General features: G+C 39.0%; 1 protein-coding gene across 1 annotated transcript in view; it reads left to right on the top strand.

Annotated features, from left to right (window-relative positions):
- Positions 1–18,579, top strand: part of SNX6 (sorting nexin 6) — a 63,979-nt gene that overhangs the window by 30,036 nt on the left and 15,364 nt on the right. The window contains exons 9-11 of the mRNA XM_047737138.1: positions 8,195–8,270; positions 10,229–10,268; positions 16,374–16,460. Of these exons, the coding sequence (XP_047593094.1) occupies positions 8,195–8,270; positions 10,229–10,268; positions 16,374–16,460 (203 nt within the window). The remainder of the gene's footprint in view (positions 1–8,194; positions 8,271–10,228; positions 10,269–16,373; positions 16,461–18,579) is intronic.

The following is an 18,579-nucleotide window of genomic DNA, read 5'->3' as shown; positions in this document are numbered from 1 at the left end:
AGCCCTGCCTTCAGCTTGAGTCACAATCTCGGGGTCCTGGGATCGAACCCTGCATCAGTCTCTTTGCTCAGCGGGGAGCCTGCTTCCCCCCCTCTTTCTCTGCCTGCATCTCTGCCTACTTGTGATCTCTCTGTCAAATAAATAAATAAAATCTTAAAAAAAAAAAAATTGGGTGCCTGGGTGGCTCAATGGGTTAAAGCTTCTCTGCCTTCTGCTCGGGTCATGATCCCAGAGTCCTGGGATGGAGCCCCCGCATCAGGCGCTCTGCTCAGCAGGGAGCCTGCTTCCCCCTCTCTCTCCGCCTATTTCTCTGCCTACTTGTGATCTTTGTCTGTCAAATAAATAAATAAAGTCTTTTTAAAAAATTTTTTCTAAATCATCACTATAATTAAGATAATAAACATATCCATCACCACCAAAAATTTCCTTACAGCCCTTTGTATTCCCTCCCTTTTGCTCTGTCCACAGGCAACCATTGATCTGCTTTCTGTTTCTGTAGATTAGTTTGCATTTTCTAGAATTTTATATGAATGGAATTATACTATATGTACTTTTTATTATTTGGCTTTAAAATTCAGCAAAGTTATTTTGAGATTCATTGAGGTTGTTGTGTGTTTCAAGAGGTCATTCCTTTTATTGCTGAGTGTTATACTGTTGTATGGATATACCACAGTCGTTTATCCATTCAGCTGTTGGTGGACATTTGGGTCATTGCTAGCTTTAGGCTGTTACAAATAAAGCTGTCATGAACCATCTATATGCAAGTCTTTGAATGGACATGTGCTTTCATTTCTCTTGGGTAATACCTAAAAGTAGAGTGGCTGGATCATGTGGTAAGTGTATAATTAACTTCTTAAGAAAATGCCAAACTTTCTCCCCAAAATGAAATGATTATACCGTTTTACATTCCTACCAGCTGTACGTGAGAGTTCTAATTGCTCCACATCTTTTCCAACAAGGATACTCAATCTTTTTCCGTTTAGCTGTTCTCATAGTCCTCTCCATGTGATTTTAATTTGCATTTCACTAATGATTGATAATGTTGAACATCTTTTCTTATGTAAGTCCTCCAGCTTTATTCTTCTTTACCAAAGTTGTTTTGGCTCCTCTGGGTTCTTTATATTTTCATATGGATTTTAGAATCAGCTTGTCACTTTCTACAAAAATGGTGTCTGGATTTTGATTGGGATTGTGTAGAATCTGTAGGTCAATTTGGGGAAGATTGACAATATTGATTCTCTGATACATGAATATAGTGTATTTCTCTACTTACTTAGGTCTTCCTTAAAGTCTCTCAGCAATATTTTATGGCTTTCATTGTACAGATCTTACATACCTTTAGTTAGATTGATCCCTGATTATTTTTGCTGCTGTTGTAAATTATGTGTTTTTTACCTTTCCTTTTCCAGTTGTTCTTTGCTAACACATAGAAATACATTGTATTTTCTATATTGATCATATATCTGGCTGTCTTACTAAATAAACTCACTTATTGGTTCCAATAACCATTTTGTAGATTCCTTCACGTTTTCTACATAGATGATCATCTGATGATAGAAACAGTTATACTTCTTTACAGTTTAGGCTGCATTTATTTATTTTTTTTGCCCCATTGTACTGAAGCTGTACCTGTAGCTCCAGTACAGTGTGGATGGAAGTGGTAAGAGCAGCCGTCTTTGCCTTCTTCCTTATCTTATGGGGAAGGCATTCATTCTTAAACCATTAATTATGGTGTTTGGTGTAGATTTTTCCTAGATGCTTATCAGGTTGAGGAAACTCTCCTATAAATTGCTAGGTTTTGAAATAAATAAATAAATGAATAAAAATTGCCAGTTTTCTGAGAATGTTTTTCTTTTAAGTCAGGATTGAATGTTATAATTTTATCAGATGTTCTTTTTGCAGTTACAGTGTTGAGATAATCATATTATTTTTCCTATTTTCTATTAGTATGGTTAATTGTATTGATTGATTTTCAAATGTTAAACCAACCTTATGTTCTTAGGGTAAAGTGTAAGTGATCTTACACAATGGAGTTTAAATGTAATAGAGTTCAGGGATGCCTGGGTGGTTCAGTTGGTTAAGCAGCCAACTCTTTTTTTTTTTTTTTTTTAATTTCTTTTCAGTGTTCCAGAATTCATTGTTTTTGCACCACACCCAGTGCTCTGTGCAATACGTGCCCTCCATAATACCCACCACCAGGCTCACCCAACCTCCCAGCCCCCACCCATCCAAAACCCTCATTGTTTTTCAGAGTCCACAGTCTCTCATGGTTCGTCTCCCTCTCCAATTCCCACCAACTCCCTTCTCCTCTTTATTTCCCCATGTCTTCCATGTTATTTCTTATGCTCCACAAATAATCAAAACCATATGATAATTGACTCTCTCTGCTTGACTTATTTCACTCAGCATAATCTCTTCCAGTCCCGTCCATATTGATACAAAAGTTGGGTATTCATCCTTTCTAATGGAGGCATAATAGTCCATAATAGTCCACATCTTCCTTATCCATTTGTCCGTTGAAGGGCATCTTGGTTCTTTCCACAGTTTAGCCACTGTGGCCATTGAAGCAGCCAAGTCTGCTTCTGTTAAGGTGGTAATCTCAGGGTCCTGGGATTCTTCCTCCATCAGGCTCTCCTTCTGCCCCTCCCCTTACTTGTGCGCGCTCTCTCTCTCTCTCTCTCTCTCTCTCAGATAAATAAATCTTTTTAAAATTAAGTGGTGGCTCACTGGGTTAAAGCCTCTGCCTTCGGTGTTCATCGTGATCCCAGGGTACTGGGATCGAGCCCCACATTGGGTTCTCTGCTCAGCAGGGAGCCTGCTTCCCTTCCTCTCTCTCTGCCTGCCTCTCTGCCTACTTGTGATCTCTGCCTGTCAAATAAATAAATAAAATCTTTAAATAAATAAATAAATAAATGGGGGTGCCTGGGTAGCTCAGTCAGTTAAGTGTCTGCCTTTGGCTCAGGTCATGGTCACGGGGTTCTGGTATCAAGCCCCACATAGGGTTCAGTGCTTGGCAGGGAGCCTTCTTCTCCCTCTCCTCTGCTGTTCCCCCTGCTTGTGCTCTTTGTGCTCTCTTGCTTTCTCTGTCAAATAAATAAGTAAATAACCCAAATAAATAAATAAATAATAAAATTTTAAGAAATAAATAAATAGGGACACTTTGGTGGCTCAGTTGGTTAAGCATCTGCCTTCAGACCAGGTCATGATCCTGGGGTCCTGGGATGGAGCCCTATGTCAGGCTTCCTGCTCAGTGGGGAGTTTGCTTCTTTATCTGTACCTCCCCTGCTCATGCTCCGTTTCTCAAATAAATAAATAAAATCTTTAAAAATTTTTTCAGGTGAAATAAAAACGAAAAGCAAAAAATTACTGTGTACTGTAATCAGTCCTGTAATCGAGGTGTATATTCATGCTGTGGAAACATAAAGAGCTGTAAAGGTAGACTGTCATCTGTTAAGAAAACTGAAGAAAGGGGTGCCTGGGTGGCTCAGTGGGTTAAAGCCTCTGCCTACGATTCAGGTCATGATCCCAGGGTCCTGGGATCAAGCCCCGCATCGGGCTGTCTGCTCAGCGGGGACTGCTTCCCTCCCTCTCTCTCTGCCTGCCTCTCTGCCTACTTGTGATCTCTGTCTGTCAAATAAATAAATAAAAATCTTAACAAAAAAAGAAAACTGAAGGAAATATTAGTGATTCTAATTTATTTATTGGCCCAAATAGAATGGTGCTTTTAAGAAAGATGGTTGTGAACCTATTTACAAAGTCATAGTTATTACATATAATTAATTACATAACATACAATTTTACAGAATTATAAAATAAAAATTATTTTTTCATGATGCATGAACTTAGCCTAAACTATGAAAAATTAAGTTTTCAACATCACTGTAATATATAAAATCAGGGCAGTTTACTTATTTTCTGTGATCACAAAATGATGTAACAGCTAAAAAGGGTAGTGTCCTATGAGCCAGATATTAGGATCCAGGAATTTCTTGCTCTAAAAAATAATTTTAGGGTCAATTTATGTATAAAATATTAATGTAATTGATATTAAGCACAAATAATTTTTAATTAATTTTTGTGTGTGTGTTCCAAAATACATTGTTCATGCACCACACTCGGTGCTCCACACAATACATGCCCTCCTTAATACCCACCACGAGGCTCACCCACTCCACCAACCTCCTCCCCTCCAAAGCCCTCCTTTTGTTTCTCAGAGTCCACAGTCTCTCATGGTTCATTTCCCCCTCCCAATTTCCCCCAACTCACTTCTCTCCATCTCCCAATGTCTTCCGTGTTATCCCTTATGCTTCACAAGTAAGTGAAACCATATGATACTTGACTCTGTCTGTTTGACTTATTTCACTCAGCATAATCTCCTCCAGTCCCATCTATGTTGATATAAAAGTTGGGTATTCATCCTTTCTGATGGAGGCATAATACTCCATTGTATATATGGACCACATCTTCTTTATCCATTTGTCTTAAGGGCATCTTGGTTCTTTCCACAGTTTGGCGACTGTGGCTATTGCTGCTATGAACATTGGGGTACAGATGGCCCTTCTTTTCACTACATCTGTATCTTTGGGTAAATACCCAGTAGTGCAATTGCAGGGTCAAAGGGTCCTTAATTTCTTAAGGGATCTCCACACTATTTTCCAAAGTGGCTGCACCAACTTGCATTACCACCAACAGTTTAAGAGGGTTCCCCTTTTTCCACATCCTCTCCAACACATGTTGTTTACTGTCTTGTTGATTTTGGCTATTCTAACTGGTGTAAGGTGGTATTTCAATGTGGTTTTGATTTGAATCTCCCTGATGGCTAATGCTGATGAACATTTTTTCATGTGTCTGTTAGCCATGTCTTCTTTGGAGAAGTGTCTGCTCATGTCTTCTGCCCATTTTTTGATGTAATTATCTGTTTTGTGTGTGTTGAGTTTGAGGAGTTCTTTATAGATCTTGGATATCAGCCCTTTGTCTGTAGTGTCATTTGCAAATATCTTGTCCCATTCTGTGGGTTACCTCTGTTTTATTGACTGTTTCCTTTGCTGTGCAGAAACTTTGATCTTGATGAAGTCCCAAAAGTTCATTTTTGCTTTTGTTCCTTTGCGGACATGTCTTGAAAGAAGTTGCTGTGGCTGATGTCGAAGAGGTTACTGCCTATGTTCTCTAGGATTTTGTTGAATTCCTGCCTCACATTGAGGTCTTTTATCCATTTCGAGTTTATCTTTATGTATGGTGTAAGAGAATGGTTGAGTTTCATTCTTCTATACATAGCTGTCCAATTTTCCAAGCACCATTTATTGAAGAGACTGTCTTCTTTCCACTGTAAATTTTTTCCTTCTTTGTGAAAGATTATTTGACCATAGAGTTGAGGGTCCATATCTGGGCTCTCTATTCCACTAGTCTATGTGTCTGTTTGTGCCAGTACCATGCTGTTTTGGTGATCACAGCTTTGCAGTAAAGCTTGACACTTGGTCTTAGCCAAACGGTCAAGAAGTGATTGTAGTAAAGCTTGAAATCAGGCAATGTGGTGCCCCCGTTTTGTTTTTCTTTTCCAACATTTCCTTAGCAATTCGGGGTCTCTTTTGGTTCCATATAGATTTTAGGATTGTTTGTTCCAGCTCTTTGAAAAATACCAGTGGAATTTTGATCAGGATGGCATTGAAAGTATAGATTGCTCTAGGCAATATAGACATTTTAATAATTTTTTTTCTTCTGATCCATGAGCATGGAATGCTTTTCCATCTTTTTGTGTCTCCTTGAGTTTCTTTCATGAGTGTTCTGTAGCTCCTCGAGTACAGATCCTTTACCTCTTTGATTAGGTTTATTCCCAGGTATCTTATGGTTCTTGGTGCTATAGTAAATGGAATTGATTCTCTAGTTTCTATATTTTCATTGTTAGAGTATAAGAAAGCAACTGATTTCTGTGCATTGATTTTGTATCCTGCCACATCTCTGAATTGCTGTATGAGTTCTAGTAGTTTGGGAGTGGAGTCTTTTGGGTTTTCCATAGAAAGTATCATGTCATCTGCAAAGAGAGAGTTTGACTTCTTCTTTGCCAATTTGAATATCTTTTATTTCTTTTGTTGTCTGATTGCTGTTGCTAGGACTTCTAGTACTATGTTGAACACAGCGGCGAGAGTGGACATCCTTGTCGGAACACAAATCATTTTTGATTCCTGCCTCAGTAAACCAACCTTTGCATGATTTTTAAGTGTTATTTTTTTTATAACTTAAACTTTTAGGATAATAGTGAACAATCTCACATGTAGAATTTACCATTCAGAGTCTGAAGTTTGTATTCACAGTGTCTTTATGGGGACATCTGGCTGGCTCAGTTGAGTAGAGCGTGCAACTCTTCTGTAAGTTTGAGCATGGAGCCCACTTCAAAAAAAAAAAAAGATTCTTTATGAAAGATATCAAAATCGACTTGTTTTGAATTTTTTAAAAGATTTTACTTATTTATTTGAGACAGAAAGAATGAGAGAGTAAGCATGAGGGGGGAAGGTCAGAGGGAAGAGCAGACCCCCTGCTGAGCAGGGAAAGATGTGGGACTCATCCCAGGACTCCAGGATCAGGACCTAAGCTGAAGGCAGTTGCTGAACCAACTGAGCCACCCAGGTGCCCTGTTTTGAATAATTTTATTTTTTTTTTTTAATAATTTTAAAAAGTAGGGCGCCTGGGTGGCTCAGTGGGTTAAGCCGCTGCCTTCGGCTCGGGTCATGATCTCAGGGTCCTGGGATCGAGTCCCACATCGGGCTCTCTGCTCAGCAAGAAGCCTGCTTCCCTCTCTCTCTGCCTGCCTCTCCGTCTGCTTGTGATCTCTCTCTGTCAAATAAATTAAAAAAAAAAAAAAAATCTTAAAAAAAAAAATTTTTTAAAAAGTAAATAGAGTCACCAAATTTCAGTCTTGTCTGTTGAATGTAACTTTGTACAGCATAAGAAAGTACAGTGTAAGAATTACTGTTCTTTTAAAAGAATAAACACATTAAACCTTGTAAAAAATACTACTGGCATAAGTGGGAATTTCCATACAAAGTAGACATGTCTGGGATTTTGTTAATAATAGCAAACGTTTGTATAATACTGTACTTGCTGTGTGCCTATATAATAACATTCATTAATTCATTTAGTCCAGGTGATTGCACAGAGCTGGTACCATTATTATCCCCATTTACAGATGAGGAAAGTAAGGCATACACAGGCTAAGTGATAAGGTCAAGGCCATATAGCTGGTAAATTGGGATTGGACCCTAAGGAGTTTGGTTCCAGTTCCATGCTCTTAATTAACTGTTGCACTATGCTATCCTTTTTCTGAAATGAGTAATCTTTTCTAAAAAAATTGTCCTATGGGGTGAGCCCTGGGAAAAGTGCTAAAGTTGAATACTTAGCTTCCTAACACCCAAGGATAATGGTGCTACCACCATTCATCTAGCTTCCCAAGCTCCTTAAATTTCCCTCCTACCTCAGGTCTCTTGTTTGTAAATCCTGCCTATTAGGTTTCCTAAATATCTTCCAGCTTTGTCATTCTCTGCTGTCACTCTTCTTGCTCACTTGATCCTGACCATCAGTATCTGACACAGCAAATTCATAGGTGGTTCCTCTGCCTTCTGTGTCTCCATTTCTAGTCTTTATTTGAGGCAGAAGAACTTTTATCTAAAAATCCTTAGTGGTTATTTTTAAATGATATTTTAAAATGTCTATTAATACCCATTCTTACAATATCAAATCCAAACTTTATCATGTCTTACAAAAACCTGTTTTTCCCCCCCAAGATACTTCCAGTTTATTTTTCCACCTTCAACTCTATCCATTCTCTTCTGTACTCTAAAGGGCCTTCTTCCTGGACGGCTGTCTGAATATACTGTACTCTTTAATGCCTCATTGACCTTTATCCATGCTGTCCCCTCCATTTTGCCTGGTAAAGGTTTGCTTATCCTACAAGTTCCGACTCACTCAGTAGGGTCTGTAAATCCTTTCCTAACTTATTCAGGTGGAATCATCTGTTTCCCCTGCTCCCAAAGAAGTCTGTTTCTATGTCTAATATAATATTCATCAAATTATATTATAGCTGTTATCATTTCCTTCACCAGACTTGGGTTATTTACATTCACATTGTTTGCCAAGTAGGTGCTCAATAAATATTTTTGAATCAGTGAATAAATATATTAAATTCTAAAAATTTTTCCCATAGGTGCTGCAGATGATTACAATAGAATTGGTTCTTCATTATATGCTTTAGGAACTCAGGATTCTACAGATATATGCAAGTAAGGATTCTGATTTCAAATAAATAAAGCAAAAATTTCATTGGTAGTCTGAACACACAGAATATTTCCAACCCAAGAGGCATTTAGAATATCTTCTTTAAAATACATCAATAATGAGGCACTTCTTACAAACTTGGTTCAGTGTCATTTTTTCTCTACCATTTCTCCCTTTTTTAAATCCGAAAAGTAAAAATTGACTTTAATATATACAATTTTAACATTTACAAAGTTTTATTTGATGAAAATTGGCTGATTTATGTATGTGAGGAAGAAGGAGACAGAATTTATATCAAAATGTTCTTAGGTTTTGATGAAGTTTATTATAAATAAACATTTTGGAATTAGAATATACTATATATGTGTGTGTATTTCTTTGAAACCAGATTGACTTTTAAAGTAAAATGTGGTGCTGTCAGTTTACACTTTTTAAACAGCCTGGCTATTCTAGTTTATAAGTTTAATGAATCTTAGGGCAGTCCTAGAGTAACCTGTTGGGAAAATATCATACATGTTAATATAGAAATGCTTTCTGGATATTTGCTTATGTAGCTGTCCTTTATTTACTTTATACTAGTTTTTCACATTAATCTAACCATAGTTAATTTTAGTTGCTCCTATAATATTGTTTAAATCCAACTCCTCACTAAAAAATAATCCGAACTTTTTTTTTCAATTTTAAGTGGCAAAACTATTTTCACAATTTATGCCTTTTTCTAAACCACATCCTTCAACTTTTTTCTAGTATATCCTTAGTAGACATGTAAAATCCAAGTTTTTCAGCAAAACAGGATACTGTATATAACTTATTACATTAACATGCTACCTTCCCAAAGAGTTAGTCTCTAACACTTTAATATGAAGAAAAAGTCAACCTTGCTGTGAGTTATTGGACATAAACCTGTCAAAGCAAGTTCTTTTTGGCAAAACGAAGTTCATAAAATAGTGTTTTAGCTTTTAGTAGTACTTGCCCCAATCCATTTATAACATCGCCAGTAATTACATAGTATTTCACAGAATACCCTGTTAATAGTTTGGTATTGGTATTTTTTTTTTTTAATTGGTGTCAGCATTTGAGAGATAGGCTGTTTAGTTAAACGTGAATTCTGAGATAAAAATTGGTTATTCATTTTTGTTATTTTCTAAAACAAAGCAGCTCTGCTTGAAGATGTTTAACACATAAGTATCAGATAACTTTAAGAGCTGCTCCAACTTTAGTTTTTTCCTTTAAAGTCAGCCTCTTTGGATCTGATTGTTCTGTACTTCTATAGCAATTTGAAGATACAGGCTTTATTTAATATTATGTGGCATATTGCTAAAGAATATAAGGAAAAAGTTTTTTTAATTTAAATGTATGGCTTAGAGTGCCTGGCTGGCCTAGTCAGTGGAACATGTGACTCTTGTTCTTGGGGTTGTGAGTTCAAGTCCCACATTGGGAATAGAGATTTCTTTAAAAAGTATATACTAAATATGGGGCGCCTGAGTGGCTCAGTGGGTTAAGCCTCTGCCTTTTGCTCAGGTCATGATCTCAGGGTCCTGGGGTCGAGCCCCACGTCAGGCTCTCTGCTCAGAGGGGAACCTGCTTCCCCCTCCCCCTCTACCTGCTCTCTGCCTACTTGCGATCTCTCTCTCTCTCTCAAATAAATAAATATATATTTTTTAAACTACATACTAAATAAATAAAAGTATGGCTAAGACTGTTACCTTGAAATGGGAAGATTTTTTTGTAACAACAGTTTTCAAATAATCTGTCATATGGATGAATGTACAGAGGTGTTGAACTAAATGAAACTTAGTTAAATGAAACTTAGTTAAGTCTGCAGTGAATAAGACCATTAAATATTACTGTAATGAAATAAGAAAGTTCATTATTAATACAATTTTGGGGGCATATGCTCTGAACATTTGAAATGAAAAATCATTTCAAAGCTGACTTCTGATGAACTATTTTTCCCTTCCAGGTTTTTTCTCAAAGTTTCAGAACTGTTTGATAAAACAAGAGTAAGTACTATAAATTAACCTTTGGGAGTCTCAGTCCTTGCGTACAGTAATGTGTTACCTGTTGTGGTTGTGTTTAACTTTATTGAGAAAGATGAGCTATACTTCAGAAGGATGAAGAGACAGATTTAGATTTGAAAATTTGATTTTTTTTTTTTTTTCAGGAAATTCATTTTTTGGTTATGGCCTTCTGGTATTTGTGTAAAAGTTCATATTCTTGATCAGAGAACATGTTCATTATGAAACAGCGTTTATTTTTATGAAGAATGATCTTTTTCTGGGTCTGTGTAAACTAGAAGAAAGTGTTGGATTCATTATGATTTTACCAAGATGATACTGTTTTTGATCCCCCATGACACTGGTTTAAAAATGAATTGTATTGGGCGCCTGGGTGGCTTAGTGGGTTAAGCCGCTGCCTTCGGCTCAGGTCATGATCTCAGGGTCCTGGGATCGAGTCTCACATCAGGCTCTCTGCTCAGCAGGGAGCCTGCTTCCTCCTCTCTCTCTGCCTGCCTCTCCGTCTACTTGTGATCTCTCTCTGTCAAATAAATAAATAAAATCTTAAAAAAAAAAAACACCTCAAAACATTAAAAAAAAAATGAATTGTATCAGGGCACCTGATGGTGGTTCAGTAGCTTAAGCATCTGCCTTCAAACTCAGGTCATGATCCTGGAGTCCCAGGATTGAGCCTGATGTTGGGATTTGTGATCAGTGGGGATTCTGCTTCTCCCACTCTCTGGCCCTCCCCACTCGTGCGCGCGCTCTCTCTCTCTCTCTCTCACTCGCTCTTAAATAAATAAATAAAATCTTTCAAAAAATTAAAAAATAAAAATGAGTTGTATCAATACAAGACAAATAGGCAATTGTAGAAAGGTGTAATTCATAGAATAATGTTGACATAGTCTTGATTTTCAGGGATCAATCTTAGATGCAGTAATATTTAAACACTTTGATAAAGCTGATAGAATAGTACAGTACAAATATTTATTAGAAGTTTATTGGGCGCCTGGGTGGCTCAGTTGGTTAAATGACTGCCTTTGGCTCAGGTCATGATCCTGGAGTCCCAGGATCGAGTCCCACATTGGGCTCACTGCTTAGTGGGGAACCTGCTTCTCCCTCTGACCTTTCCCCTCTCATGCTCTTTATTTCTCTCTCTCTCTCTCTCTCTCTCTTCTCAAGTAAATAATAAAATCTTTTTTTAAAAAGGGGGGGTGGAGTTTAAAGGTACTTAACTGAGAGTGGAGGTGGCTAGTCCATTGTAGAAATCTGAGTTCAGCGTGACTTTGTCAATTGAATAATGTGTAGGGAAGACAAGGAAAGGAGACATTTTCTCACAGAGGAAAGAGTCATTAAATACATAAATGTTGTTATATTGGGGTCCATTATTCTGCTTTGGTTATTTGTACCAATAAGCATTTTCTGGGAAAATATCATTGATTTCTGTGTGTTTACATCAAAAGAACAGGGATTTATCACAAAATAGCTTTATGTGTTAGTAGATGTACAAGTAGATGTCAAAAGGATTTAGATGTGCAAGAGATTATTGGGAAGAACAAAGAGGAAGGAGCAGAATAGACATGAAGTGCCTTTAGACCATAATGCATGTCTATACCTATGAAAGGAGAGGGCAGAGGAAGAGGGGACTGGGTAGGAAGAATTTCAGATCATAGCGTAGTTCTAAGAAAGTTTTGTCCAGGTGAGCCCAAGTGGCTCATTAGAGGGACTGCTGTGTCAGACAGGACAGGCTGGCACTGCTGCCCCTGTGCTCTGTCATTGGGTGCAGGGGAGGATGCATCAGAACCTTGGGATGCATATTGTTTTGGATCTAGAGAGATTGCCGTTGGGACTCTGAACCGTATATAATCCTTGCAGCAAGCAGTTGCTCTTGAAGGAGATCTAGGTGGCACGCTGCCGTAGCCACAACAATCTTTATTTCTTTTAGTGTTTTTGTGGTGGTCTGGTTTTTTTGCTGTGTAACAAACCATCCTAAAATTGGGAGCTTAAAACAACAACTTTTTATTATGCTAATGAAGTCTTTAGGTCAAGAATTCAGAAAAGACAGAGCAGAGATGGCTTACCTCTGCTCCATGATGTCTGGGGCCTCAACAGGGAACATATGAAGGCTAGGGACTGGAATGAGCTGAAGGCTCTTTCAGATGTCTGGGGGGTGATGCTGGCTCTCAGCTGAGACTTCAGCGTGGGCTGTTGGCTAAAACACCTACATGGTGCTTATCTATGGAGCAGCTAGGCTTCCTCACAATATGGTGGCTAGGTTCCAAAAGCAAGCATTCCAAAAGATAGGAAGCAGAAATTGCTAGTTTCATTAAGGCCTGGAAACTGGCACAGCCTTACTTCTGTATTGGTTAGTAAGTCTTAGGGCCCAGATTCAAGGGGAGAGGATAAATACTCTACTTCTTAATAGAAGGAGAGGAGCCATATTTAAAAGCACCTGACATCCGACTTACATGTTACCTGGATTTATATAAATCCGTTTATCTAAATTTATCTAACTCAATTTTGAATATGCTTTGTGCATTTATCTGTTAGATTAAGAAGTTTCAAATTTTGGGGTGCCTGGGTGGCTCAGTGGGTTAAAGCCTCTGCCTTCAGAAGCCCCTGCTTGCCTCTCTGCCTACTTGTGATCTCCGTCTGTCAATAAATAAACTCTTAAAAAAAAAAGTTTCCAAGTTTATTTCTCTATTATAAAGGAATATTTCTTTCTTTTTTTTTTTATAAATAAGTCATTGATTTTTGTTTGTTTTGTTTTGTTTTGTTTTGTTTTAAAGATTTTATTTATTTATTTGACAGACAGAGATCACAAGTAGGCAGAGAAACAGGTGGGGGGCGGGGGAAGCAGGCTCCCTGCTGAGCAGAGAGCCCAGTGCGGGGCTCGATCCCAGGACCCTGGGATCATGACCTGAGCTGAAGGCAGAGGCTTTAACCCACTGAACCACCCAGGCACCCCTAAAGGAATATTTCTTGAGAAGCTTCAAGTTTTTTTCTTTATATTGAAGTATACCATACAGGAAAGAACACATACCAGAAGTATACAGCTTGTGAAATTTTACAAATTTCACATACCCATATAATGAACACCCAGATCAAGAAATACAATTCTTGGGGTGCCTGGGTGGCTCAGTCGTTAAGTGTCTGCCTTCAGCTCAGGTCATGATCCCAGAGTCCTGGGATCGAGCCCCACATTGGGCTCCCTACTCAGCGGAAAGCCAGCTTCTCCCTCTCCCACTCCCCCTGCTTGTATTTCCTCTCTCACTGTCTCTCCCTCTCTGTCCAATAAATAAATAAAATCTTTAAAAAAAAAAAAAGGGGGGGCGCCTGGGTGGCTCAGTGGGTTAAGCCGCTGCCTTCGGCTCGGGTCATGATCTCAGGGTCCTGGGATCGAGTCCCACATCGGGCTCTCTGCTCAGCAAGAAGCCTGCTTCCCTCTCTCTCTCTCTCTCTGCCTTCCTCTCCGTCTACTTGTGATCTCTCTCTGTCAAATAAATAAATAAAATCTTTAAAAAAAAAAAAAGGGAAAATAAAATTCTTACCCCAACCCAGATACCCTGACCCTCTTCAGCTGCCTTTTATGAGTTACCCCCGCCAAGGGTAGCACTATCTTAGCTTCTAACAGCAGAGGTTAATTTTATTTTCGCATTTTATATAAATGCTTTATGCAGTATGTATTCTTTTATGTCTGGTTTCATTCACTCAACGCTGTGTACGTAAGATTATCACCAATGTTGTTGCATGTTTGTATAGTTCCTTCATTCTTCTTGCTGTATAGCTTTCCTTTGTAAGAATATACCTGAACTGGGGTGCCTGGGTGGCTCAGTGGGTTAAGGCCTCTGCCTTCGGCTCAGGTCATTATCTCAGGGTCCTGGGATCGAGTCCCGCATCGGGCTCCCTGCTCAGCGGGGAGCCTACTTCCTCCTCTCTCTCTCTCTGCCTGCCTGCTTCTGATCTCTCTCTGTCAAATAAATACATTAAAAGAAAAAAAAAAGAATATACCTGAACTTACTCATCTGTTTTACTGTTCGTAGGAATTTGGACAGTTTGTAGTTTGTGGCTATTTACAAATAGTACTTCTAAGACCATTCTTGGATGTCTTCAGCTGAAAATAAGTGTGTATTTCCATTGGGTGTGTATAACCAGGGGGAGAATTAGGGGTCATAGGGTCTCCATGTGAAAAGCTTTTGTAGATAGTGCCAAACTGTTTCCCCAAAGTGATTGTACCAGTTTACATTCCCACCAGAATAAATGTGAGCAGTGGGTTGCTACACAAGTTTACAATACTTGTTATCTTTTTTATTTTAGTTTTTCTGCTAGATGTGTAGGGTTTTTAAATTTTAACTTTATTTCAGCAGTAATTTCAGACTTAAAGAAAGGTTTCAGGAATAATACAAAAATTATTGTGGCTCAGTGGATTAAGCATCTGCCTTTGGCTTGGGTCATGATCTCAGGGTCCTGGGATTGAGCCCCACGTCAGGCTCACTGCTCAGTGAGGAGTCTGCTGCTCCCTCTCCCTCTGCGTTTCTCCTCCACTCATGCACGCCCTCTCTCGCTCTCTCAGATGAATAAATAAAATATTTTTTTTAAAAGACTAGTACACCTGGGGCGCCTGGGTGGCTCAGTGGGTTAAAGCCTCTGCCTTCGGCTCAGATCATGATCCCAGGGTCCTGGAATCAATCTCCGCATCGGGCTCTCTGCTCGGCAGGGAGCCTTCTTCCCTCTCTCTCTCTGCCTGCCTCTCTGCCTGCTTGTGATCTCTGTCTGTCAAATTAAAAAAAAAAAAAAAAAGAATAATACAGGAGCACCTGGGTGGCTCAGTGGGTTAAAACCTCTGCCTTCGGCTCAGGTCATGATCCCAGGGTCCTGGGATGGAGTCCCGCATCGGGCTCCTTGCTCGGCGGGGAGCCTGCTTCTCCCTCTGCCTCTGCCTGACATTCTGTCTGCCTGTGCTTGCTCTCTCTCTCTCTCTCTCTCTGACAAATAAATAAAATCTTTAAAAAAAAAAAAAAAGATAATTAATTTTAATATAGTCAAGGGGTGCCCGGGTGGCTCTGTTGGTTGAAAGGCCTGCTTTTGGTTTAAGTCATGATGCATGATGTCAGGGTCCAGAGATCAGGCCCCACAGCAGGCTCCTTGCTCAGTGGGGAACCTGCTTCTCCCTCTCTCTCTCTGCCCCTCCTCACCACTCAAGTTCTCTCTCTCTCCCTCTCTATCTCAAATAAATGTTAAAAACATTTTAAAATGAATTTAATATAGTCAATATAATTATCAATGATTTTCCCTTAATATCATCAAATATTGAGTATATAGATGCAAATGGCTTTTTACAGTGGAGTTCATTTGAGTTAGGGTTCAAACAAGGTCCCTATTTTTTATTTGGTTGACAAACACATCTTTTTTTATTTTCTGTCTCCAAACCTAATTGAATAGTTTAATCTTTTTAGTCTAACAAGGCTGCTTCGCATTTTATCCCAGTTCAAACTAACCACATCTGTTTATTACTCTTTCATGTCTTCAGGCACATTTTGTTAACGTTTTGACTCTTTTTTGGTTGTTATCAGTAGGAAGATTGATTTGAATTTCCTAGTCTTCACTTTTTTTTTTTTTAGGGGGAGGGGCAGAGGGAGAGGAAGAGAGAATCTTAAGCAGGCTGCACACGCATCATGGTGCCCAGCATGGGCTCAATCTCAACAACCCCGAGATCATGACCTGAGCCAAAATCAAGAGTCAAGAGACTCAGCCACCCAGGACACCCATCCTTTATCACTGAAAGGATGTAACAAGAAAGAAATATAAGTGATGCTGAAAGATGATACTGAAACTCATTATTGCCAAGAACTTGTGTCAAATATAGAGTTCTTCCATAAATTCACTAATCTCATTTGATTTCATCCTTTTTTCTGTTCATTTTTTGTCAGAGTCCTGAAGTAAAGTAATAGGCTAGTAGAAAGGAGAAAGCAGGGAAATTTAGGTTAAATAGGAATGGATAATGGATACTATAGTTATTTTTAACTTTAATTTTTTTAGAGTAATTAAAGAAAACATTGGCTGTAGAATATAACTGCTAATTAAATGCTGGATTTTTCCCCCCTTTTTCAGAAAATAGAAGCACGAGTATCTGCTGATGAAGACCTCAAACTTTCCGACCTTTTAAAATATTACTTAAGGGAATCTCAAGCTGCTAAGGTAATTTGTTCATTGTTTTTTAAAATGGACTATTTTACAAAAAGCCATCTCTTTACCAAAAGCCTTAGAGGTTGTTAGACTTAAGATTGTTAATGATTATCTCTTGATCTTAAATTAGATTTTCAAGTGTGAATTTTTTGCTGTCCTTTTACAAATTGTTGGTCAAGGATCCCCACATAAAAGTTTACTCTATAAACTTCTGATATAGTATAATCTAAAACTTTTTTTAATGAATTTGGTATATTCATTTGGGTAGGATGCCTACAAAACAAAAAGTAAAATCCCCAAATAACAGTCTCTATAGCTAAAGGACTCCTAAGTCCTTTGTTGTGAGTGAGAGAACTGTAAAACCAGGGTATGTTTTATTTTAAGGCAACTCAAATTTCCTTTTGGAAGTCTGTGTGCAAGACTGAAACTTTTTTTTTTTTTTTAAAGATTTTATTTATTTATTTGACAGACAGAGATCACAAGTAGGCAGAGAGGCAGGCAGAGAGAGAGAGAGAGAAGATGAAGCAGGCTCCCTGCGGAGCAGACAGCCCGACGCGGGGCTCGATCCCAGGACCCTGGGATCATGACCTGGGCCGAAGGCAGAGGCTTTAACCCACTGAGCCACCGAGGCGCCCCAAGACTGAAACTCTTAACTAATCCAAAAAAATGTTTAACAGAAACATCTGAAAAAGCACTAAAAACTTAGTGGCTCAGATATTCTTAATTCGGGGTGCCTGGGTGGCTCAGTCAGTTAAGCATCTGCCTTCGTTCAGCTCAGGTCATGATCCTGGGGTCCTGGAATCAAGCCCCACGTGAGGCTCCCTGCTCAGCGGGAGCCTGCTGCTTCCTCTCCCTCTACTGCTCCCCCTGCTTATACCCTCTTGCTCTCTCACACGTAAACAAATAAAATCTTAAAGAAAAAAACAGAAGGAGGCTGGGGCACCTGGGTGGCTAAGTAGGTTGGGTGTCTTGCTTTCAGCTCAGGTCCTGGGATCGAGCCCCACGTCGGGATCTCTGCTTAGCAGGAGCCCGATTTTTCCTTTCCCTGCCGCTCCCCCTGCTTGTACTCTCTCTCTCTGTCGAATAAATAAAATCTTGGGGGAAAAAAGACATTCTAAATTCAGTGTTGGGGCGCCTGGGTGGCTCAGTGGGTTAAAGCCTCTGCCTTCGGCTCAGGTCATGATCCCAGGGTCCTGGGATCGAGCCCCGCATCGGGCTCTCTCCTCAGCGGGAAGCCTGCTTCTCCCTCTCTCTCTCTGCCTGCCTTTCTGCCTACTTGTGATTTCTGTCAAATAAATAAAAATAAAATCTTTAAAAAAAATAAATAAGTAAATAAATAAATAAATAAATTCAGTGTTAATTTATGAATTAATATATTGTACAAAAAATTCCCATGTGATCAGTGGTGCTTTGAACACCAGTTTTTCATTCCTTATCAAATTATAAATAACCCTTGGGGCACTTGGGGGGCTGATCATGCAGCTCTTGATCTCAGGGTCTTGAGTTCAAGCCCTGTGTTGGGCATAGAGCTTACTTTAAAAAAATTATAGGAGTACCTGGCTGGCTCAGTTGGAAGAGCATATGATTCCTGATCTCGGGATCGTGAGTGCAATCATCATGCAAAGTAAAGAGATTTCTTAAGGGGTGCCTGGGTGGCTCAGTCGTTACGCATGTGCCTTCGGCTTGTGTCATGGTCTCAGGATCCTGGGATCAAGCCCCGTGGGCATCCAGCTCCCTAATCAGCAGGAAGCCAGCTTCTCCCTCTCCCACTCCCCCTGCTTGTGTTCCCTCTCGCTGTGTCTCTCTCTCAAATAAATAAAATCTTAAAAAAAAGAGAGAGAGAGAGAGAGAGGGAGAGAGAGAGAGATTAAATAAATAAACAAGTTATAAATAATCTTTCTAACTTTGAGGACTTAGGTACTTGGAAATATACTGTCCACATCAAATTATTTTACCAGATTGTGTCTTACAAACCATTTACATTGGGGTGGATAGGGATAAAATGAATTATTCACTTGAAAGACTAAATTCATTATTTTATTATAATATTATAGTTGTTAATACATAACTTTTTAGAACATGGCTTTAAAAGTAAATCCAGGGATGCCTGGGTGGCTTAGTCGGTTAAGCT

The sequence above is a fragment of the Lutra lutra genome, chromosome 7 (assembly GCF_902655055.1).
Source record: "Lutra lutra chromosome 7, mLutLut1.2, whole genome shotgun sequence".
NCBI lineage: Eukaryota > Metazoa > Chordata > Mammalia > Carnivora > Mustelidae > Lutra > Lutra lutra.
The sequence above is the reverse complement of the archived record's forward strand: the minus strand, read 5'-3'. Positions and strand labels throughout refer to the sequence as shown.